Raw genomic sequence first — 24,809 nt, 5'->3', positions numbered from 1 at the left:
CTTTCTTGGCAGTAAAGAAGAAACGTCAAAAAAGTAGGTTTCACTGAGTGTTTGTCGCATTTTTTGCGGCGTTTTTACTGTGTTTTTTTCAGTGTTCATTTGTCTCTTGTGCATGCTGATAAAGGTTAGTGCAGAAGAAAATAACCTAATTCAACTTCAGTAGGTTTTGGCGCCAAAAATGCAACAAAACCTAATACCTGTGTTGTTTGTTGCATTTTTGCACTACCCATTGCTTTCTATGAGTGAAAAATGCTGAAAAAATGCTGAAAGAAGTGACAAAAATGCAACTCTTTGACAAAACAGTCAGAAAAAAAAAACAACGTGTGTGCATGAGATTTCTGAAATCTCATAGACTTTATAAAAAAACACAGCAAAAACACAATGTGTACTAGATGAGGGGAAGCAGGGCCGGCGTCAGCACCCGGCGCACCCGGGCAAATGCCGGGGCCCCGAGCAGGCAGAGGGGCCCACTGGCGGTCGCGCACCCCGCTGGGCTATGGGCGGAGGAGAGCGGTGTCAGAGCCCGCCCTTCTCCGCCGCTTGCTCAGGGCCCCGGCAGCCCGATACTTACCTCTCCCCGTGCCTCCGCAGATCCGCTGTCTTCCTGCTCTGCGCTCCCTGTGACGTCTCAGGTCAGAGGGCGCGGTGACGTCTTTTCACCGCGCCCTCCCCTGAGCCGTCACAGGGAGCGCTGAACTGGAAGACGCCGACAACGCTGGAGTTCGGAGCTGAGCAGCGAGCAGCGGGCAGCGGCAGCAGGTGAGGAGAAGGGAGGTGAGTATTTGATTTTTTTTTTTTAATGTATGGAGGCATGGGGCATTATAAAGAGGGGGGGGGGACATCCTGCATGGGGCATTATATAGAGGGGGGGGGGGCAGCCTGCATGGGGCATTATAAAGAGGGGGGGGGACATCCTGCATGGGGCATTATATAGAGGGGGGGGCAGCCTGCATGGGGAATTATAAAGAGGGGGGGGGACATCCTGCATGGGGCATTATATAGAGGGGGGGGCAGCCTGCATGGGGCATTATAAAGGGGGGGCAGCCTGCATAGTGCATTATGTTGGGGGGAACAGCCTGCATGGAGCATTATAAGGGGGGGCTGCCTGTATGTGGCATTATGTGGGGGGTAACAGCCTGCATGGAGCATTAAAAGGGGGGGCCTGTATGGGGCATTATGTGGGGGGTAAGAGCCTGCATGGAGCATTAAAAGGGGGGGGGGCTGTATGGGGCATTATGTGGGGGGTAACAGCCTGCATGGAGCATTATAAGGGGGGGACAGCCTGTATGGGGCATTATGTGGGGGGTAACAGCCTGCATGCAGCATTATATGGGGGCCAGTATCCTGTATGGAGAGTTATAAGGGGACCGGTATCCTGTATGGAGCGTTATAAGGGGACCGGTATCCTGTATGGAGCGTTATATGGGGGCCAGTATCCTGTATGGAGATTTATAAGGGGACCAGTATCCTGTATGGAGCGTTATATGGGGGCCAGTATCCTGTATGGAGCTTTATAAGGGGACCAGTATCCTGTATGGAGCGTTATATGGGGGCCAGTATTCTGTGTGGAGCGTTATATGGGGGCCAGTATCCTGTATGAAGCGTTATATGAGGGCCAGTATTCCGTATGGAGCCTTATATGGGGGCCAGTATTCTGTGTGGAGCGATTCACCGGTTTCTGAGCTATTGTGGAATTTACAATAGATATCACTCATGTAATGTAAGAAGTGAAATCTTTGCATTGTACTATATATATATATATATATATATATATATATATATATATATATATATTTCTCCGCTGTATCTCTGCATCATGAATCGTGGTATGTGTTAAAGGGGCCCACTGAGACTCTTTCGCCCGGGGCCCAGAAAAACCTGGAGCCGGCCCTGAGGGGAAGGTTTTGTAAGGAAGAAGGGTGAGGAGCAGGTGTAATATACCACTGGTGTAATGGAGTCCACTTCCACCTCCAAAGCAGCAAGCAATTTCAGTCACAGACACATTAGTGTGCACTTTATGATGAGCTATTGAATTACAAAGGGCCCATGTAATGTTCTTGCATCGGGGCCATCTTCTGTTTGTGTCCACCCCTGGGAAGGAGGTGGGAGCCAATGAAGGCTGGAGGAGCACCACTTATTATTGCACTTTTAGTAAAGGATCTAAACCAATGCTCCTGTGTGGCATGGCAGAGGGTAACCTGAAGCCTCTTGTGAAATCAGCACCATAGGCTGTCTTGGCCAAATGTGACACAATATTTTGCTAGGATTAACAAGTCCTCGTCACTTCTGTTTGCATCAGCTGTAAAGATGTTGTAGTTCCTACAAAAATAATCTCCAATAAATGAAAATGTGAAATGATGTTGGGGGTTCACACCCCATGTGTCTCGTAGCGTATGCCACTTTCTCTCTAACAAATCTGCCCCAAAAGATTGGTGGAGACAAATAATCGATTGTGGTGTAAATACTGATACACAAGCATGGCAGCCATGCAAAACGTGAGGCACTTTGCTCCAAGTTAAACAGCTTATTTTTGCTTTGTTCAGTGTCTCTGTTACTTATGGATGGGCGTCTTTTTTAAATTTCTTTAATTATGAACAGAAACATAGGTGTCATTGGCCAATAAGATCTGCTCTACTCAGGATGCAGTCTAATCATTGTTGCTTGCTATAAAGTTTCTGCCATGTACCTGAGGTAAAATGTCTTCATGCTTTATTGGGGCAGAACCTGAGCTGATACAGAAGTGTTTGTGGGGCAGTGACGAATCACGTAGTGTGGGGTCCCCACGGCCTGAGGCGCCTGCAGCACTGTGAGGTGACTGCCCCTGCCTTCACAGCGCACAAGGTGAGGTGACTGCCCCTGCCAGGTCAGCGCACAAGGTGAGGTGACTGCCCCTGCTTGCACAAAGTGAGGTGACTGCCCCTGCTTGCACAAGGTGAGGTGACTGTCCCTGCCTGCACAGGGCACAAGTTGAGGTGACTGCCCCTGCCCGCACAAGGTGAGGTGACTGCCCCTGCCCGCACAGGGCACAAGGTGAGGTGACTGCCCCTGCCCGCACAAGGTGAGGTGACTGTCCCTGCCTGCACAGGGCACAAGATGAGGTGACTGCCCCTGCCCTCGCAAGGTGAGGTGACTGCGCCTGCCCGCACAGGGCACAAGGTGAGGTGACTGCCCCTGCCCGCACAAGGTGAGGTGACTGCCCCTGCCTGCACAGGGCACAAAGTGAGGTGACTGCCCCTGCCTGCACAGGGCACAAGGTGAGGTGACTGCCCCGCCTACACAGGGCACAAGGTGAGGTGACTGCCCTGTCTGCACAAGGTGAGGTGACTGCCCCTGCCTGCACAGGGCACAAGGTGAGGTGACTGCCCCTGCCTGCACAAGGTGAGGTGACTGCCCCTGCCTGCACAAAGTGAGGTGACTGCCCCTGCCTGCACAGGGCGCAAGGTGAGGTGACTGCCCCGCCTACACAGGGCACAAGGTGAGGTGACTGCCCCTGCCTGCACAAGGTGAGGTGACTGCCCCTGCCTGCACAGTGCACGTGAGGTGACTGCCCCTGCCTGCACAAGGTGAGGTGACTGCCCCTGCCTGCACAGGGCACAAGGTGAGGTGACTGCCCCTGCCTGCACAAGGTGAGGTGACTGCTCCTGCCTGCACAGGGCACAAGGTGAGGTGACTGCTCCTGCCTGCACAGTGCACAAGGTGAGGTGACTGCCCCTGCCTACACAAGGTGAGGTCACCCCCCCTGCCTGCACAAGGTGAGGTGACTGCCCCTGCCTGCACAGTGCACAACGTGAGGTGACTGCCCCTGCCTGCACAAGGTGAGGTGACTGCCCCTGCCTGCACAGTGCACAAGGTGAGGTGACTGCCCCTGCCTGCACAAGGTGAGGTGACTGCCCCAGCCTGCACAGGGCACAAGGTGAGGTGACTGCCCCTGCCTGCACAGTGCACAAGGTGAGGTGACTGCCCCTGCCTGCACAGGGCACAAGGTGAGGTGACTGCCCCTGCCTGCACAAGGTGAGGTGACTGCCCTGCCTGCACAGGGCACAAGGGGAGGTGACTGCCCCTGCCCGCACAGGGCACAAGGTGAGGTGACTGCCCCTGCCCGCACAAGGTGAGGTGACTGCCCCAGCATGCACAGAGCACAAGGTGAGGTGACTGCCCCAGCATGCACAGAGCACAAGGTGAGGTGACTGCCCCTGCCTGCACAAGGTGAGGTGACTGCCCCGCCTGCACAGAGCACAAGGTGAGGTGACTGCCCCTGCCCGCACAGCGCACAAGGTGAGGTGACTGCCCCTGCCTGCACAGGGCACAAGGTGAGGTGACTGCCCCTGCCTGCACAAGGTGAGGTGACTGCCCTGCCTGCACAGGGCACAAGGTGAGGTGACTGCCCCTGCCCGCACAGGGCACAAGGTGAGGTGACTGCCCCTGCCCGCACAAGGTGAGGTGACTGCCCCAGCATGCACAGAGCACAAGGTGAGGTGACTGCCCCAGCATGCACAGAGCACAAGGTGAGGTGACTGCCCCTGCCTGCACAAGGTGAGGTGACTGCCCTGCCTGCACAGGGCACAAGGTGAGGTGACTGCCCCGCCTACACAGGGCACAAGGTGAGGTGACTGCCCCTGCCTGCACAAGGTGAAGTGACTGCCCCTGCCTGCACAGCGCACAAGGTGAGGTGACTGCCCCTGCCTGCACAGGGCACAAGGTGAGGTGACTGCCCCGCCTACACAGGGCACAAGGTGAGGTGACTGCCCCTGCCTGCACAAGGTGAGGTGACTGCCCCTGCCTGCACAGCGCACAAGGTGAGGTGACTGCCCCTGCCTGCACAGGGCACAAGGTGAGGTGACTGCCCCGCCTACACAGGGCACAAGGTGAGGTGACTGCCCCTGCCTGCACAAGGTGAGGTGACTGCCCCTGCCTGCACAGCGCACAAGGTGAGGTGACTGCCCCTGCCCGCACAGCGCACAAGGTGAGGTGACTGCCCCTGCCCGCACAGCGCACAAGGTGAGGTGACTGCCCCTGCCCGCACAGGGCACAAGGTGAGGTGACTGCCCCTGCCCGCACAAGGTGAGGTGACTGCCCTGCCTGCACAGCGCACAAGGTGAGGTGACTGCCCCTGCCTGCACAGGGCACAAGGTGAGGTGACTGCCCCGCCTGCACAGGGCACAAGGTGAGGTGACTGCCCCTGCCTGCACAGGGCACAAGGTGAGGTGACTGCCCCGCCTGCACAGGGCACAAGGTGAGGTGACTGCCCCTGCCTGCACAGGGCACAAGGTGAGGTGACTGCCCCTGCCTGCACAGCGCACAAGGTGAGGTGACTGCCCCTGCCTGCACAGCGCACAAGGTGAGGTGACTGCCCCTGCCTGCACAGGGCACAAGGTGAGGTGACTGCCCCACCTGCACAGGGCACAAGGTGAGGTGACTGCCCCGCCTGCACAGGGCACAAGGTGAGGTGACTGCCCCGCCTGCACAGGGCACAAGGTGAGGTGACTGCCCCTGCCCGCACAGCGCACAAGGTGAGGTGACTGCCCCTGCCCGCACAGCGCACAAGGTGAGGTGACTGCCCCTGCCCGCACAGCGCACAAGGTGAGGTGACTGCCCCTGCCCGCACAGGGCACAAGGTGAGGTGACTGCCCCTGCCCGCACAAGGTGAGGTGACTGCCCTGCCTGCACAGCGCACAAGGTGAGGTGACTGCCCCTGCCTGCACAGGGCACAAGGTGAGGTGACTGCCCCGCCTGCACAGGGCACAAGGTGAGGTGACTGCCCCTGCCTGCACAGGGCACAAGGTGAGGTGACTGCCCCGCCTGCACAGGGCACAAGGTGAGGTGACTGCCCCTGTCTGCACAGGGCACAAGGTGAGGTGACTGCCCCTGCCTGCACAGCGCACAAGGTGAGGTGACTGCCCCTGCCTGCACAGCGCACAAGGTGAGGTGACTGCCCCTGCCTGCACAGGGCACAAGGTGAGGTGACTGCCCCACCTGCACAGGGCACAAGGTGAGGTGACTGCCCCGCCTGCACAGGGCACAAGGTGAGGTGACTGCCCCGCCTGCACAGCGCACAAGGTTAGGTGACTGCCCCTGCCTGCACAGGGCACAAGGTGAGGTGACTGCCCCTGCCTGCACAGCGCACAAGGTGAGGTGACTGCCCCGCCTGCACAGGGCACAAGGTGAGGTGACTGCCCCGCCTGCACAGGGCACAAGGTGAGGGCACGCGGGCCGTCCTCAGTGTCCAGCGCTCTCCGCGGGGAGGTGTGTTCTCAGCTGACGAGCGCAGCATCAGTCTCCGCTAAGCCTGGCAGCTCGCCTATTAAATGGAAGTGGCGGCCACCGGCACATCAGTGCAGGACATGCCAGGCTGCACACCAGGCTGCTGTCATGTTGCACTGGAATGAGGAAGTGGAGTGGAGAGGGGTGGGACTGAGACCTGAGCTTCATCCTGCGGCGCCGCTCAGAGCAGCACATGGAGCAGCTGCAGGGGACTGGGAGAGCTGTCTACAGCCAACCCACGGCAGAGCAGGTAACGCAGCGTCCGCTCCAGGTGCCACAGTGCGAGCGTGCGGTGTACGGCACAGCCGGGAGTCACATACTGCACTCATGTATGTGAGCGCACAGCACCGTGCACGGGTCTACACCTGCCTGTACTGGGCAGAAAGTGCTCAACTAACGGCCAAGTTCATAGAGCGCAGTGCAGAACTCACTGCAGGAGAGTGTCCCCAAGACACAGCTAATTGTGTATGACTATATATGTGTGTACATATCTATATGTAATATGTGTGTGAGTGTATATAGATATTCAATTGTGAAGTGCTGCAGAATATGTTGGTGCTCTAGAAATAATAAATGTATATATACACATGTATAGGTATGTGTGAATAAATATGTACACACTCTCTCTCTCTCAAACACCCTTAGCTCATCATGAACTTTACTGCTCTATATCTGCTTGTCTATTGCTGCAAAATCTATCCCTCCTTCCGTATTCACAAGCAAACAAGCAATATACACAATATACATATACACTATATATAGTATGGATATGTAAAATATATCAACACATATATTAAAATATTGATGCATGCAACTAATCTTTTTTTCCAATACAGTTTACCCTTCTAATCAACAAGTTGGCATGTGTGCCATCTATACAGCAGAACTGAACCTGGTATTCTGGAAGTTTGGTGCAAGTATATTTAAGTAACCACACAGACAACATAGCGGTATAATATATATATATATATATATATATATATATATATATATATATATATATATATATATATATATATATATATATATATATATATATATATATATATATTACGTACCGCTATATATATATATATATATATATATATATATGTATATATATATATACATACACACACGTATATGAGAATAGACATGGCTCTGCGATTTTATATATATACATATATATATATTTTTTTTTTACAGAATATATTACATTACAGGATAACTTATTACACTAGCTTGCAATAGAATTTTTATACTCTAGTGTTAACTTTTTTCACTTTATCCTATTATTCTGTCCTATTTGTCTGTTAATTTATTCTTGCATTAGTACAGCTCATGTGCTTAGTGTGCACAAATAACTAACATTTTACATTTACAATAAAATCAAACTAAATCCTGAATGAAACATTCATTTTCACACAGATCAGTTCTGGTATTTTGTAAATAGGCACTGGGCATGTCATTTGCTTACATACATAATTAGGTCAATTAATCTCAGAGGGATTATTTCATACACTTCATGTACGCATGTTATTTTACCTACCGTTAAAAAAAGCAACAAATGATATTATGAGCTGACATTACAGAAGGATGGGGTAGTAAATGTGTCTTAAAACTTTGTATTTAGACTTGGAATTCAGAATTTAATTGAATGAATGTTCAGTTCACGTGAATGAAGTTTCTGCGTAGATGGAAATAATTAGATGAGTCCTAGGGTTGTATTCTCATTTTGATTTGCATATTGTTTCTCTCACCATAAATGATTACATTACACTGTAAGTAAATGTAGCTGTTTTTTTTTCAGTAAAACCTAACAATATTCTAATGATTTCAAGCATTGATCTAGCGAACGATGCCCGTAAAAGTTTCTCTTCTTTTTACTCATCTTCTGATGAATGTATGAACAGGAGAATATAAAAAATGGTAACTTTTTCCCCAATAAAGCTTTTTTCAAGTTAGGCAATTCTTGATTTATTTAGGAGTAAGGTTAATTACAATTATTTTCGACAACATAAATATTATATAAAATCTATTGATAACCACACAAACATTTACATACTTATCATGCTAACTGCTAAAACTTGAGGGAGTTCTAACCTATAACAAGCGGTTTAGCATTTTGTATGCGAATGGATAGATGATTATATTCCTTTATTCCTTTTGATGTAATTTGTTATAATCCAAATTATATTATCTATATTACTGTACTGTGTTCTGGATGCAAAACACATTAATATGATTACTAATGGAGAAATGGGGAACAAAATGCACAGAGTAGTTTAAGGAAGTTGTGACAGATAAGAAAGTGGAATGAAATGAACTAGAGAAACAAAGTACGCAAGTTTACCTACATAAGATGATTGCTATATTTACTGCTAAACCCAGGAATAAGGATTGTTGTGGAGCAATTCTCATAGAATATTATTTGGGGAGTTATTGGTCGTGTTTGGGACATTAGTGAGGAAACCTGCTTGTAAAGAGAGTGCCTGAAGTACCAGATAATTTCATAAGGAGGAATACAGTCATGGTCGGGTGTTTGCAGCTGCCAGTCATTCAGTAAGAGGTTATATTCAAGATTTGATCTATTTTGGAGTCCGCATCAAAACCTCGTGTTTTCTTGTTAGTTTGGTGTGTTTATTTGTATTTTTTGGCCTGTTGAAGAGTAGTTTATAAAATGACATTTTATTTTTTTTGTAGTGTTATCCATTTTCTAGGTATAAAGTTAGACTGACCATAAATTTCAATACTGTCACACCAAACAATTTACAAAACCATGTTGTGTATTGTAAAATTCGCTACAACTCCTTTATGATTGCCTTATTTCTGTTTATTTCAATTTACTAACATTGGTATTTTGTTAAAAAAAGAACAGAAACAATGTGTGTCAGAGGGTGTGGTGCCCCATCGGAATATCAAATACCATATCTACTACCGGAGTATCTTGTCTTGATTGTAAAGATAGTAAAGTGCAAAAGTGTTTTATTTCAGTGAATTTTAATATGAAGCTAGCATGGAATGTATTATAGATTTGTTTATATTGATTATGCTCTCATAAAATTTATAAGTATCTCTGATAATAAAAATTAGAATATATTTTGACATCATCGTTGTTAGACCAGTGTTTCCCAAACTCCGTCCTCACAGCCCCAAACAGATCATGTCTTCACAATTTCCTTAATATTGCAGAGGTGATGGAATTCTTATCAAGGCATCAGAAATTGAAACAGTATCTCTCACCTGTGCAATACTAAGGAAATCCTGAAGACGTTATCTGTGGGGGGCCGTGAGGACGGAGATGGGAAATACTGGGCTAGAGACTAAAGTTACAATATGATGGTAATTGGTAGTATGGAGCTATGATAAAAACGAGACATGATGTCTATAATTGATGACTGCATAAAGAGAATGATAAATAAAGCAGGTAGCAATATGGCATACTTTAAACTATGAATCATAGCTAAAGATTAAGTAGATGAAATGTACCAAAATTTCAGTGAAAATATGCTAAAAAGTTAATGTTTCATGCAGTTTTACACCTGGCCGAACAGTTTTAAAAAGAATCAAAACCAGGGGTATGGCTAAAAGGAAGTAAGAGGTTGTTGGTGTAAAATATTGGCATGAGGTGCCATAAGTCAAAACGTATAAAAAATGTCTAATGAGTTATGCCAAATTTCTAATGCCATGTACCGAATTGATGCAGTAAATTTGGGGGCATTTAACGCCATTTCTATTAAGCTGAATATCTATACATCATGCTCTCACCTGTGCATTATTATTGCTAAATTTCTCCTACAGAGTCACAAACATGATTTTTCTGTAACTTTGTAAGATGTACAAGTATGCGGAAGACAAGAGTCAAAGAAGTAGTAGTGCTTCAACCATAATATAACTAGTAGAAAGTATCTATACAAAAGTAGACTTTAAATTAGACGAACGCTTTAAAAAATGACAGTCGTTTTAAACACATACGTCCCCATTTATATTTGTGTCGTGATTTATGTTTATAAAGGAAACTTCAGAGCATTGTGAGATCCATTTCATGATGGATACCCCTGGCACCTGATGAACCCTATAGATTTACTATGAAATCAGTATGGAGTTCTGTGGTACTTCCCTTTGTTTTGACATGAAGAGTAATGCTGCATGCTGCAATATTAATCCTGTCATATCTTCTAGGACTGTCAAACAGAACCTCTGATTCCAGTGGGAACAAAGCCTTAACTTTTTTTTTAAATAACTCTTTATGCCCTATCGACAGAATGACCGCTGGGACAAAAGCCACGATCTTGGGATATCTGCGGGTCCCAGCAGTCGAACACCCATATAGATCAACAGGTTATCCTGGATCCTTTGGATAGGGGATACCTTGTTGGGATTTTTTGGTAATCACCCTTTAATATGACTTCTTTAGATCATGCACAGAATGGAAAATTAGATGATTAATAAAACAACATGTAAGATCCATTGAAATCATCCAGGAATATTTCTATATGAACTAAGATACATCTGTCCTAAATGATTGTGGTTTACTGCAAACATTTTATATACAGGCTATGCGCACAGCCATGTACCATTTCATACTGTCCAATTTCTTCAAGTAATTATATCTACTTGGAAATAATACAAATTATATGTAGACATTCATGGAATAATTAGTACATGAAGAGTCATTCTCTTCATATGCCTCATCATTGTTAATATGCCCCTGTTCCTGTGATTTGAGTTACATAATATCACAGGGAAGGGGGACAAAGTGAATTACTAAACTTGAAGATGAGACTAGGAGTTGTAAACCAAAAATGACGGGGTGCCAGATTTGCCTACTACACGATGGATACCAACAGTCTCCAACAGACCCTAGTAAATTGTATCGGGGTCTCTTGGGTTCCTTTAAGTTGATGCTGCATTATTTTTTCTACATATATTTCAGAATCAGTAATGCAGGCTCCTAAAGGTACGTCCAATTCTGATATGAACAAGGTAAAACATGCTTAATAACGTTCCATGATATCCCTAGACTATATAGTTCAAAATGAATTTGCTGCAACATGGCAGATTTGATGCAGAAATTCCTGCTAGTGTTCTGTATAACTTAGTGGGGTTTGTAAAAACCCATACTCATAGTACAGAAACAATCTCATTTAGCTATGTGGAACAGATTTCAGTTTCAGAATTTTCTGTAACAGATCTGCCATGTGTGAACATACCCTCTTAACATCATAAAGTTCCTGCAGAAGACTGAAATTACATGAAAAAACTACAGCTGCCACAACTCCGTTTTGCTGTTCCCTTATGTGTGGGCAATATATCATTTAGGGATATAATATGGGAAATAAATATTGACTACATCTATTGATAACTTTTAGGATTGTATTGAAAAGCGTATACCTTTATAATGCTGATTCCACATACTGGTCAACGCATGTTGAACTAATAATTCTTATTTATGGCTTGTCAAGCCACGAACAAGAACAATTAGCTTGTGATGCATTGGCCAATATGTTGCGCTTTAGGGCCCGTTCGTATTGTACGGACGTGTGCCGTCTCCTTTAAAGTCGGATAGTACACTTACAACACACTGACCAATATCATTCATTTGGGCTATTCAGACAACAGTTTTTTCGCATGGAACGAGTGTCTGTGTGAAAAAAAACCACAGCATGTACTATTCTCTTCTGTATTTCAGATGAGACTTAGCTATTCAATTCTATGGGAGCACAAATTAAATCGGTTCCTATAAACAATCATGATGGTTTACCGCTGCATCTATTTCTCATTATCCAATTTATTTTATAGAAGTAATATACAAATGTTAATCCACAAATAGTATTAGTTTCTGGAGCTGTTAAAGGGAATCTGTTACCCGGTTTTTGCTATGTAATCTGAGGACAGCATGAGGTAAAAGTTAAAACACAGAATTCAACGATGTGTCACTTATCAGGTTGTGTGCTGTTGTTTAATTATAGTGAAGGTTTTATCACCAGGACATTATCACTGCCAGGTCTCATGCTCATCTGACTGCTAGACTGGCACCGCCCCCTCCTCTCATAAGCAGCTCTCTTTCAATAGACATTGTACATACATAGACTGGTGTGGGCAGGGTTAGCTTTCTCAGCTCTGCTACATGCTAAATATAAAAACTCTGATTTTATCATAACTGCCGCACCCGGTAAACTAAGTGATACATCGTTGGATCCAGCTTCTTTTTCTCAACATTATGCTGTTCTCAGTTGATGTAGCAAAAACCTGATGACATATTCCCTTTAATATCTTTGATAATGTATGGCCGGATTCATGCTTTATAGGCAAGAAAGTAAGTTATACCAGAATTTTCCTGTATACTTTTATTTTTCTTCCTTAGTGACATTCTTTAAAAGCGTTTATATAGTGTACACCAAATTTAGTGTCTTTTTAGACTTACGTTCACAGTTTTGACAAGAGTCTAGAGTCATAGAATACATCTTCTTTTGGTGCAAAATGTTGGTTTTAAATCTGTGCCAGCCATGGAGTGGCACAAAGAAAAGTTCCTTTTCCATAGTTGCAACAAATATATAATGCCATATGTGACATTGTACAAGATTTGGAGAAATCTGCCATATTTTCGTTACATAGGTTGAAAAAAGACCTAGGTCCATCAAATTCAACCTTTCTTCACCAATTGTAAATTTTTTCACTAAATTATCTATAACCCACAATGTTATGTGTATCGAGGAAATCATCCAGACCTTTTTTAAAAGCTGTTCTAGTGTCTGTCATCACTACATCTTGTGGTAGGGTTATTCCACAGTCGGACTGCTCTGACTGTAAATAACCCTTTCCTATTTAGCTGCCTGAATCACCTTTCTTCCACCTCTAATGAGTGCCACTGGTCCTTAGTATGGTGTTTGGGAGGAATAAGTCATGTGCCAGTCCATTGTACTGACCACACATATATTTATACATGTAAATGAGATCTCTGACGAGTCGTCTTTTTTCTAAGCTAAACAAGCCAAAATTTTCCAACCTCTCATCATCTGAGAGGCCTCTCATCCCTTGTAATAATCTAGTTGCCCGCCTTTGAACTGACTAGCTCCTGAATATCCTTTTAAAAAAATGTGGAGCCCAAAACTGGATCCTGTGTTCTAGATGTAGCTTCACAAGTAATTTATAGAGGGGTAACTGACGCGCCCCCTGGGCCATGTTCAGGGGATACCCGGAGCCGGATCTGGATAGGGGTAGTAGTCCTTGTGGCGGTGACCCGGTCCGCGTCCAGGGTGTCAAACTAAGTGGCAGTCTATGGCAGTAGATGTTAACTTGGATGTCGACTACGCCACCCGTTGAGTACGGCTTTGCAGCCGCCGCTGCAGAACAGTCCGCTGAGGCCGGTGGTATGGGTGCAGCGATGATGGTATAACCCCCAACGGGAGGGGTATGGCCTCAGGGCAGCAGGTGAAGATGATGGGGGTTGTGACGGTCAGTAAGAAGAGTCAGAGTCAGGAGATGCAGTTTCAGGGGTTTTACTCACAAGTGTTCTCTCAGTCACTCTGGCCTTGAGTGACCACCCGAGCCGTGCTGCGTCCACCAGGTCCTGGACTCGGCTAACCCCCAGGCAGTTCTGAAGCGTGGTCCTGAGCTCCCTTCTCTCTCTCTGTCTCTGGCCGTTCCCACCAGGGATCCACCTTTGGCCGGCTCCCTCGGGTCTCTTAGTGGTCAAACCTCCTCTGGGTTCCCTGACCCTATGCTTGGTGTGCCTTTCTGGTGGATTTGGTGAGGGTCGTGGCAAATCTTGACCACGACCTCCGGTTCCTGGCTGAGGATAAGTGGCCTCCACCAGTTCGGGTTCCGGTACCCGTGTCCGCCAACCCTTCACCCTTTCTGGTCTGTTTCTGGGTTCTTGGGGTTCCCTCTGTCTTTCTCTCTGGGTCCTTCTTTCTCCTCTCTCCTCTGCAGGCTTGGCTCTGGAGCTGGGCCCAGCCGGAGCCACAGCTCCCTGTCAGCCCTCCTGGCTGAACTCCTCTGCTCTGCTCCTCAGGCTAAAAAGACCCTGTCCTAAGATGGTGCCCACCATATATACTCCCTCTATGTGTGAGCCCAGGTGACTAGCACCCAATGAGCTCCTAGCTTTACCCAGACTACTCCCCCTATCTGCCCCTACACTACTGGGATGTTCCACCCCCCTCCCACTCCAGCCAGGGACAGACGCTGTCGTACCTGCACATATACTGGTGGGAGTACCGTTGATCTGTCCCCCGGAAATGGGATGTATGTAGTGCATGCAGCCTACTGAGCTCAGTCCCACACTCCATCCTTACCCGGGAGTGGAATACCACACCTCTGGAGTGAGGTGCAATACCCCTGTAGCAGCCGAGTCCTCAGGGTGCTACATTCCCCCCTGGTAAATCACAGCACGTCCTCGGGCTGTAAAAGAGCAAAAACATAAAACATACAAGCTTTTTAAAGTGCACTTCATATAAAATATATAAACAGTAACCTTCAATCATCCCTTTATGGGAGGTACTTCTCTTTTAAAATGTTACGGACACATCATAAAATAATATTAACTCTTTCATCATAATAAAACTTTTCATATAAAACATTTTTGACCTCTGGCCACTTGTGCAAATTGTGACCAGGTAAGTGCCACAGTCTCTGGTAGAAAAAACAGTTTCCTATAAAACCGGTAGGGGGCACTTTAGGAAGCGCAACTATATACTAGGGATATGGCCGCTCTCAGTCCTCGGCCAGTGGGAAAAGGGGATGGCTGCTCACAGTCCTCAGCCTGTGGGGAGATGGGACACACTGGAACAGTTCACTGGTCCCAACGGGGACTATAATGGTAACAGTTATTGTACCTTCACGGGTAACTATTTACAGTGCTCCTACTGTACATCAGTGGCGACGTCCTCCAGCTCCTTCCTCCGTGTACCCTTCAGACCCGTCCGGGTCCTCTTGCTCCTCCTGACACCTCAGCTCTTTCTCTGTCAGTCGGTGTACATGAAGGGCATAGGGTCCTTTGGCACATTGGTGCCGGGTGAAGGTGACCTCATCACCCAGGTAAAGGTCACGACCTCTGTGTCCCTCCGGTAGGTGGGACTCGACATCTCTTCTGGTCACGAAGACGTCGCCGGGGGTGTGATGATCTCTGATGAAGCCCCAACCGTGCTGCAGTTGGAATTTGATTACAGTCCCGGTGGCACGGGGACCGTGGGCTGCACGGGGGTTCCTTCGGGTCCGGCTCGTTTGTTCTGCACTCTTTACTTGCAGCCGCTCCTCGCGGACCCGTCTCTCTCTCCGTTCTCGCTCAAAGACTTCCAACTGCTGGCGGCAGCACTCCGCACGCTCAGTTGCAGCCGCCCGGGTCTCTTGAGTGAACCCGATGAGGTCTCCTCCTGCGGGGTCCCACTCAAACTGCGCCTCCTCTAACGAGAGCGGGGTCATCTTGACGGGCGCCGGAACCGGGATTAGGGGCTCATCCAGGGGTCTTTCTTTCCGGAGTCGGGGATGGTGGTACTCCGGTGGCCACGCAAAGGGCTGCCCATCCGGGCAAGTGTGCTGGGCAAACAAGTCTTCACCCAGGTGCGGCACAGTAGAAGTTGAGGGCGCGGTGGTGGCAGCGACGCCCGGGATCACTAGGCCTTGCGACCAGGCTTGGGGTACCCTGAAGGTAAAGGGCACCGTGAAGACGGCGGCGCCCGGGGGCACTCGGCCTTGCGACCAGGCCGGTGGCGTCTCCTGCTTGGCCGCGCTCAGGGTTGAGGCGCGTGACGTCACAGGGGGCGTGGTCGCGGCTCCTGCTTGGGGCCTAGTCTGGAGCGGTAGCGGTGCGGCAACGGGCACGATCAGTGGGACTTCGGGCTCTGCGACGGGGAGCGGGGGTAGGCTTACGGTGGCTGGGCTCGGGGTAGTAACGTCCCCTTTACTTGCCTCCGTCTCTTCAGCTCCCTCTGCGGCGTCGTCTCCGGCCTCCGTCCCTTCTGCATCCTCTTCAGGGGCAGGCGTGCTCCTCGTTGCGGGTGGTGTGCTCCGCTGGCGGGTTCCAGCCTGCTGGGCCATCTCCCTGCTCCACTCCATCAGCGTTTCTCGCTGCACTTGGGCCATCCTCCGTGCGAGGCCCTCCAGCGCGGTCTGTGCACGCTCCCGGTCTCGGGGGAGCTGTGCCAGGATCTCCACCAGGTCTTGTGGAGTGGTTGCTTGCATCAGGCTCCTGACCACAGGGTCGGTGCTGCCTGCCTCTCCCTCCATCTCCGGGTACGGCTCCTCCAGACTTCTCCAAGCTGCTCCCATCTTCTCTCTTTTGTTCTGTCCCCGCCCACATTGAGGGCGGTCCTCGGGCAACTTGGTGATTGTCAGTTCCAGGGGCAGACCCCCCACGCTGATGGACATCTCAATCATTGCAGTCTCTGCTGGTGGGGGCGGTCTTCGTTTTTGGCGCCATTCTTGGTCCTGGCCCACGATGGGAGGTCGTCTCTTACCACCCTCTGGCACGCCCATAATGGCGTCCGCTCTGCCAGGGCGGGAAATCTTCTTAGATGGCGGGAATCGCTTCCCAGTGGCGGGAAACACTGCAGATGGCGGGAAAAGACTGCAGATGACGGGCAAATGGCGGGAACCGATCCGAGATGGCGTCCGATGGCGGGGACCCTCCGGAACCGGCGGGAGACTTCTTTTTGAGGTAAATGCGAACTTTTCTTCAGGCACGCAGTACCCGATGGTTGCGGGCACGTGATCCTGCCGACTACGCCAAAGTTGACGCGCCCCCTGGGCCATGTTCAGGGGATACCCGGAGCCGGATCTGGATAGGGGTAGTAGTCCTTGTGGCGGTGACCCGGTCCGCGTCCAGGGTGTCAAACTAAGTGGCAGTCTATGGCAGTAGATGTTAACTTGGATGTCGACTACGCCACCCGTTGAGTACGGCTTTGCAGCCGCCGCTGCAGAACAGTCCGCTGAGGCCGGTGGTATGGGTGCAGCGATGATGGTATAACCCCCAACGGGAGGGGTATGGCCTCAGGGCAGCAGGTGAAGATGATGGGGGTTGTGACGGTCAGTAAGAAGAGTCAGAGTCAGGAGATGCAGTTTCAGGGGTTTTACTCACAAGTGTTCTCTCAGTCACTCTGGCCTTGAGTGACCACCCGAGCCGTGCTGCGTCCACCAGGTCCTGGACTCGGCTAACCCCCAGGCAGTTCTGAAGCGTGGTCCTGAGCTCCCTTCTCTCTCTCTGTCTCTGGCCGTTCCCACCAGGGATCCACCTTTGGCCGGCTCCCTCGGGTCTCTTAGTGGTCAAACCTCCTCTGGGTTCCCTGACCCTATGCTTGGTGTGCCTTTCTGGTGGATTTGGTGAGGGTCATGGCAAATCTTGACCACGACCTCCGGTTCCTGGCTGAGGATAAGTGGCCTCCACCAGTTCGGGTTCCGGTACCCGTGTCCGCCAACCCTTCACCCTTTCTGGTCTGTTTCTGGGTTCTTGGGGTTCCCTCTGTCTTTCTCTCTGGGTCCTTCTTTCTCCTCTCTCCTCTGCAGGCTTGGCTCTGGAGCTGGGCCCAGCCGGAGCCACAGCTCCCTGTCAGCCCTCCTGGCTGAACTCCTCTGCTCTGCTCCTCAGGCTAAAAAGACCCTGTCCTAAGATGGTGCCCACCATATATACTCCCTCTATGTGTGAGCCCAGGTGACTAGCACCCAATGAGCTCCTAGCTTTACCCAGACTACTCCCCCTATCCCCCTATCTGCCCCTACACTACTGGGATGTTCCACCCCCCTCCCACTCCAGCCAGGGACAGACGCTGTCGTACCTGCACATATACTGGTGGGAGTACCGTTGATCTGTCCCCCGGAAATGGGATGTATGTAGTGCATGCAGCCTACTGAGCTCAGTCCCACACTCCATCCTTACCCGGGAGTGGAATACCACACCTCTGGAGTGAGGTGCAATACCCCTGTAGCAGCCGAGTCCTCAGGGTGCTACATAACAATATCTCGTGGGATTTTATCTCTCTTTTTATACACCCTAAAATCTTGATTTCTTTTGCGGCTGCTGTCTGACATAGAGTACTGCTGTTCGGCTTACTTGTAACCAGAACACCCAAGTCCTTCTCCTGTTCTGTTGTCCCGCGTATAATCCCATTTAATGTATGTGCAACAATAGGATTACTCCGTCCTAGGTGCATTACTCTACATTTATGAACATTAAATCTCATTTGTCAAGTGTCTGCCCATTCACACGTTATCCAGATTGTTTTGCAATATTGTAGGGTCCCGCTTAGCTTTTATTATCCTCCATAGTTTTATGTCATCAGAAAAGACTGACACTTTACTCCCAATCTCACCCACAAGGTCATTAATAAAGAGGTTTAAAAGAATCAGACCTAGCACAGATACCTGCGGTACCCCACTGCTGACTATATCCCATTTAGAGAACATACCATTTATGGCGACTCTTTGTTTCTTGTTATTTAGCCAATTCCTTACCCATCTGCATATAGTTTCCCCCAGTCCTTGCTTCTGTTGCTTCAGAATAAGCTGTCATGTGGTACAGTATCAAATGCCTTCGCAAAGTCCAGATAAATCACATCATCTGCATTACCAAAATCCAGATTTGCACTTACCTTCTTATAGAAAACCTAGCATGTTGGTTAGACATGACCTATTTTTCATGAAGCTGTGCCGGTTGTCAGTTATTATTTTATTCTCTGAAATATATCTCTGCAGGTCACATAATGCCCTCAAAAACTTTGCACACTACTGATGTCAGACTTACCGGACAGTAGTTGCCTGGATCCACCTTCTTACCTTTCTTAAATATCGGTATCACGTTAGCCATCCTCCAATTATGTGGCACCAATCCTGTTACAAGAGGCTAAGATTATGAGATACAGCAGACTGTCAGTTACTGAGCTCAATTCCTACAGTATCCGTGGATGAATGCCATCTGGGCCGGGGGATTTGTCGATGTTTACCTTGCTAAGACGCAGCTGTACTTCTTGTGTTAAACTTGTTATATCAGGTGGTGAACTTTGATTTTTGCCTTGTTGAATGATTCCTGGAACAGACGGGTTCGTTGGTGAACATGGATGAAAAGTGCCTGTTTAATATCTCAGCCTTTTTTTTGTCCTCTATAATTATCTTGTTATTATCATCTTTTAAGGGGCTGATACCATCCATTTTTTTTCTTTTTGACATTGATGTATTTGTAAAATTTTTGGGCTTTTAATTTAATGTCCCTGGCAATTTGTTGCTCTTTAGATAATTTTGCTAGCTTGATTTCTTTTTTACATTTCTTATTTAGGTCTTTATACTCCTAAAATGCTATTTCTGTATTCTCGGCCTTCAAGATTTTGAATGTCCTTTGTTTTTGTCTTATTAAACTTTATACTGTCTTATTTATCCATAATGGTTTATTTTTATTCCTTGACATTTTATTACCAGAGGGTTTAAGTTTTCTACAGGATTCTAGTAGTATTTCCTTAAACATGCTCCATTTATGTTCTGTTTTCCTAGTTACCATGACATAGTCCCAGTCTACACGATTAAGCTCTTCCCTTAATTTGTTGAAATCAGCTTTCCTAAAGTTCCAGGTTTTGGCATTTCCCCTTTTTGAATGTTTGATTGAAAATAACATTGAAACTTACCATATTATGGTCACTGCATCTCAAATGCTCCCGGACCTGCAGATCTGAAATTGTACCTGGTCTATTTGACAGAACCAGATTCAGCAGATTATCTCCCTTAGTTAGTTCATCTTCCAGCTGAGAGAGGTAATTGTCCTGAACTGTGGATAAGAACTTCCAGCTTTTAGCACAACCAGAAGATTCCCATTGAAAATCCCCCATAATAAGGACCCTACTATAATTTGCTGCCTTTTTAATTTGTTGCAGCATTTTGTTCTCTACCTGTCCAGCTATATTAGGAGGCTTATAGCAAACTTCAAATAGCAACTTTCCATTATTGTCATCCCCATGTACATTTACCCAAACTGACTCTACATTGTCGCAGCTCCACCCAATGTCATCATTGAACACAGGACTTAATTTGGATTTAACAAAAATACACAATACCCCTCCACCTTTTTTGTCTTTCCTATCCTTTCTAAATGTAGAGTAACCCTCTACGTTTGTTACGCAGTAATGGCTTTTGTCAAGCCAGGTTTCCTTAATGCCCACCACATTATAATCTGTGGCCGACATAAGGGTCTCCAATTCATTCATTTTGTTTGCAAGACTTCTTGCATTTGCCAGCTGACATTTAATACTATTAGCACATTTATTACTCCTACTCACCTCCCTACTTTCCCTGGATATCCCAGCCTCCCTAAATCATCATTAATCCCTACTGTCTCACTCTCTCTGTCTTCTCTTTCTATCCCCTTTTTAGCACAACTACCCTCCCTCACCCCAGATCCAAGTTTAAGGCTGTGTGCCCACGATGCGGATTTAATGAGTTTCCACTGCAGCATTTCCGCCGCGAAAACGCATTAAAAACGCTTGTTAAATTGTCTGCCATGTTTCCCAATGATATCCGCAGAAATCCGCAGCACGACCATTTCTTGTGCGTAATCGCGGCAAAATCGCCGCCATTTACTTGCATTGAACCGCATAACATCCGCATGTATACATTTATGCATGCAGATGTTATGCGGTTCAATGCGCGGATGGTACCTGGGTCTGGAGAAGAAAACGTAAAAAAAATGAAAAAACATTATACTTACCTCTCCAACGGCCCCCGATCTCCTCTCCGGTGGCGTCCTCTGTCCTCGGCATCCCGCAGTGTTCTGAAAGGACCTGCTGACTAAATGACGTCACTGCAGGTCCTTTCAGAACACCGCGGGACACAGAGGACACCACCGGAGAGGAGACCGGGGGCCGCGGAGAGGTAAGTATAATGTTTTAATTCTTTTTTTTTTACTATTGATGCTGCATTTAAAGCAGCATAAGTTGGTCACACAATATAAATCCTTGCCAGTTGCATGTATTTATATTGTGTGTCCAACTTGTCAAGCACATTTCCAATTGATGCTCAAAATCACTTGGAAAAGCGCTTGAAAAAACGCATGCAAAAATGCTTAAAAAATGTCTCTCCCTGGCAGAAAAAACGCATGTAAAATCCACATGCTTTTTTTCTGCAAGGGAGAGGCAGAAACACTCAGGAAAAATCCGCATCAATTCAGCATCATGGGCACATACCCTAAAGCTCCTCCATCCGTTTGACCATTTTCCCCCTAGCACAGCTGCACCCCCCATTGAGTTGCAGCCCTCCCTACAGTAGAGAAGTCAGCCCAGTTCTCCATGAACTCAAACCCTTCCTTCCTGCACCAATTTCTAAGCCACTTATTTATCTCCCTTAGCTCCCGCTGTCTTTGTAGTGACGCTCCTGGCATCGGCAGTATTTCTGAAAACACCACCTTGCAGGTCCTGGCCTTTAGCTTCTCTCCTAGTTCCCTGTAATAATTTTTAAGGACCTTCCATCTCCCTATAACTTTGTCCTTAGTACCTATGTGTACCATGACTGCTGTGTTTTCTTCAGCCCCCCGAACAATATGTCTATCTGATCCACTATATGTCGAACCCGAGCACCAGGCAAACAACACACTGTTCGGCACTCATAGCCTCAGCGACAGATTACCCTGTCTGCCTGCCTAATTATACAGTCCCCTGCCACCAACATCTGTCTGTCCTTTGCTGCACTCCTTTTTCTCTCATTCCTACATCAGTCGTTTTCCTGGTTGCTAGCAGCAACGTCTTGCTGTAGTGATCCTAGTCCTGGACTTGCATACCTAATATCAGCCAATCAGGCATATTTACTAGGTTGTGCCAGATCAGGACTGGGCTACCTGCCACTCCCCACCCACCCCTCCTTCTAACTGTCATCCAGCTACCTACTTCTGTGTCCTGATCTTCCCCACCTCCACCCTTTTCCATATCACTGGCCCCAGCCAGAACATGCTCAGTGAGCTCTAAACTCCTCTCAATGTTTGCATTGCTCCTGAGTGTTGCATGCTGCATATTTAGATCCATTACCTGGGCTTCCAAACGTGTAACTCACATCGAGCTCAAACATAGTCACCCTCAAACGGCTATTCAAGGCATGCATACATCTCACAAGATGCACACCTAGTGGTCATATTAAATGGGGATAAACTATACAGATAAATGCAGAAAAATCAATGGAAAACTAGTAAGTAAAACACCAAAGTATGCTTTTGTGTTTAACTATGATATTGTGTTTAACTATGCACTTATCTGCAACCCTGCACTACAAATGCATCCCTCGCTCCGCTCAGCAGCCTGGCTAAGAGTCATTGGAATTTGTAGTCCTCCAACCAGCAAGCACCTAGGTTGGGCTCCTAAATGCATGTACTGTACACTTTAACGCTAGTGAAAAATGTCTTCATTATTTTGAAATATAGAGAGTTACTGCAGTTTTTGTCCTTCAGGTTACCTCATGAGTAATCAATAAGTTTACAGCTTTGTTGGAATTGATCTAGTGAATTTTGGGAGCTATTGCATTTTATAGGGAATCTGTCAGCAGGATTTCACACCCCAAACTATTTATATGTGCATGTTGCTCTTTTACTGACAAGTTCAGCAATACCTTTACATGGCCAGTTCGTTGCTCTACTGAGAAATCAGTGTTTAAATTGATATACAAAGAGGCTGGAAATATGAAGCTTCTGTCACTCCAGTTATTTTCCCCACCCAACACCGCCTCCTCGGGCTTGACAGTTGGCTCCTTTGCCTGAAGGCAAACAGCATAGAAGCTGTCAGTCAAGCAGGAGGTGGCGCTGTGTGGGGAAGAGAGCTGGAGTGACAGAGGCTTCAGATCTACAGCCTCATTTGCATAACAATGCAAATGTTGATTTCTCAACAATGGAGGAATAACATAGTAACATAGGTTGTATAAAGACCTAGGTCCATCAAGTTCAACCTTTCTCCCCCAATTGTACTCCCCATACCAACACTACACTAACTTACTGGAAATAGGCCTCACAAATGAATTACTAAAATCTCTATACCTAAATCTGTTGATCCAGAAGAAGGCAAAAACCCCAGGATACATTCAGCCAATTTGCATCACGGGGGAAAAATTCCTTCTTGACCCCGAGAAAGGCGATCAGTACAAGAATCCTGTACTACTATAGGTGTAACATTTAGTTTAATTTAACTGTAGCCCACAATGTTATGTGTATCGAGGAAATCATCCAGCCATTTTTTGAATTCTGTTATAGTATCTTCCATTACTAACTCTTGTGGTAGGGCATTCCACATCCTGACTGCTCTGACTGTAAAGAACCCTTTCCTGTTTATGTGCCCGAATCACCTTTCTTCCTCCCGTAATGAGTGCCCCCTGGTCCTTAGTATAGTCTTTGGAAGGAATAAGTCATGGGCTAGACCTTTGTACTGACCACACACATATTTATACATGTAATTGAGATCCCCTCTGAGGCGTTATTTCTCTAAGCTAAACAAGCTCAACTTTTTCAACCTCTCATCATATGAGAGGCCTTCCATCTCTTGTAATATTCTAGTTGTCCGCCTTTGAACTGACTCTAACTTCTGAATATATTTTTTAAAATGTGGAGCCCAAAACTGGATTCCATATTTTAGATGTGGACTCACCAGTGATTTATAAAGGGGTAATAATATGTTGGGATCACAAGATTTTATTTCTTTTTATACACCCTAAAATCTTGTTTGCTTTTGCGGCAGCTACTTGACATTGAGTACTGCTTCTTAGCTTACTCGTAACCAGAATACTCAAGTCCTTCTCCTGTTCTGTAGTCCCGAGTATACTCCCATTTAATGTATATGTAGCAATAGGATTGCTCCGTCCTAGGTGCATTACTCTACATTTATCTACATTAAACCTCATCTGCCCAGTGTTTGCCCATTCAGTCATCTTATCCAGATCGTACTGCAATATCGTAATGTCAAGATCACATTTTAATATCCTACATAGTTTGGTATCGTCAGCAAAAACTGACACTTTACTCACAATCCCATCACCCAGGTCATTATTAAAGAGATTTAAAGAGAATTGGTCCTAGCACAGATCCCTGCGGCACCCCACTTCTGACTATGTCCCATTTAGAGAATGTACCATTTATGACGACCCTTTGTTTCCTATCATTTAGCCAATTCCTTAGCCATCTACATATAGTTCCCCCAAGTCCTTGCTTCTGTAGCTTCAATATAAGGCTGTTATGTGGTACAGTATCAAATGCTATCTCAAAGTCCAGATAAATCATATCAGCCGCATTACCAACATCCAGATTTGCACTTACCTCCTCATAGAACCCCAACATGTAGCTTAAACACGACCTATTCTTCATGAATACATACTGATTATCATTTATTATATTATTCTCTACAATATAACTCTGCAGGTCATCCCTTATGATGCCCTCAAAAACTTCGCACACTACTGATGTTAGACTTAACGGACGGTAGTTACCTGGATCCACATTCTTACCTTTTTTAAAAATCAGTACCACATTGGCTATCCTCCAATACTGTGGCACTACCCATGTTACAAGAGAGTCTAAGAATACGAGATACAGCGGTTTATCAATTACTGAGCTCAATACCCTCAGAATC

General features: G+C 47.0%; 1 protein-coding gene across 5 annotated transcripts in view; it reads left to right on the top strand.

Moving 5' to 3' along the window:
- The first annotated feature begins 6,192 nt into the window (after positions 1-6,192).
- IKZF1 (IKAROS family zinc finger 1) overlaps positions 6,193-24,809 on the top strand; it is a 256,897-nt gene continuing 238,280 nt past the window's right edge. Inside the window, exon 1 of one of the 5 annotated variants that reach the window (XM_073678339.1) lies at positions 6,193-6,511. In XM_073678339.1, coding sequence (XP_073534440.1) covers positions 6,370-6,511 — 142 coding nt within the window. In that variant the 5' untranslated portion in view covers positions 6,193-6,369. The remainder of the gene's footprint in view (positions 6,512-24,809) is intronic. The other 4 variants (XM_073678338.1, XM_073678341.1, XM_073678340.1 and 1 more) reach the window with 4 other exon arrangements.

The sequence above is a fragment of the Phyllobates terribilis genome, unplaced genomic scaffold (assembly GCF_046119375.1).
Source record: "Phyllobates terribilis strain yellow unplaced genomic scaffold, ASM4611937v1 Scaffold_4__5_contigs__length_816908805, whole genome shotgun sequence".
Taxonomy (NCBI): Eukaryota; Metazoa; Chordata; class Amphibia; order Anura; family Dendrobatidae; genus Phyllobates; species Phyllobates terribilis.
Note: the sequence above shows the minus strand (reverse complement) of the source record. Positions and strands in the feature narration are given on the sequence as shown.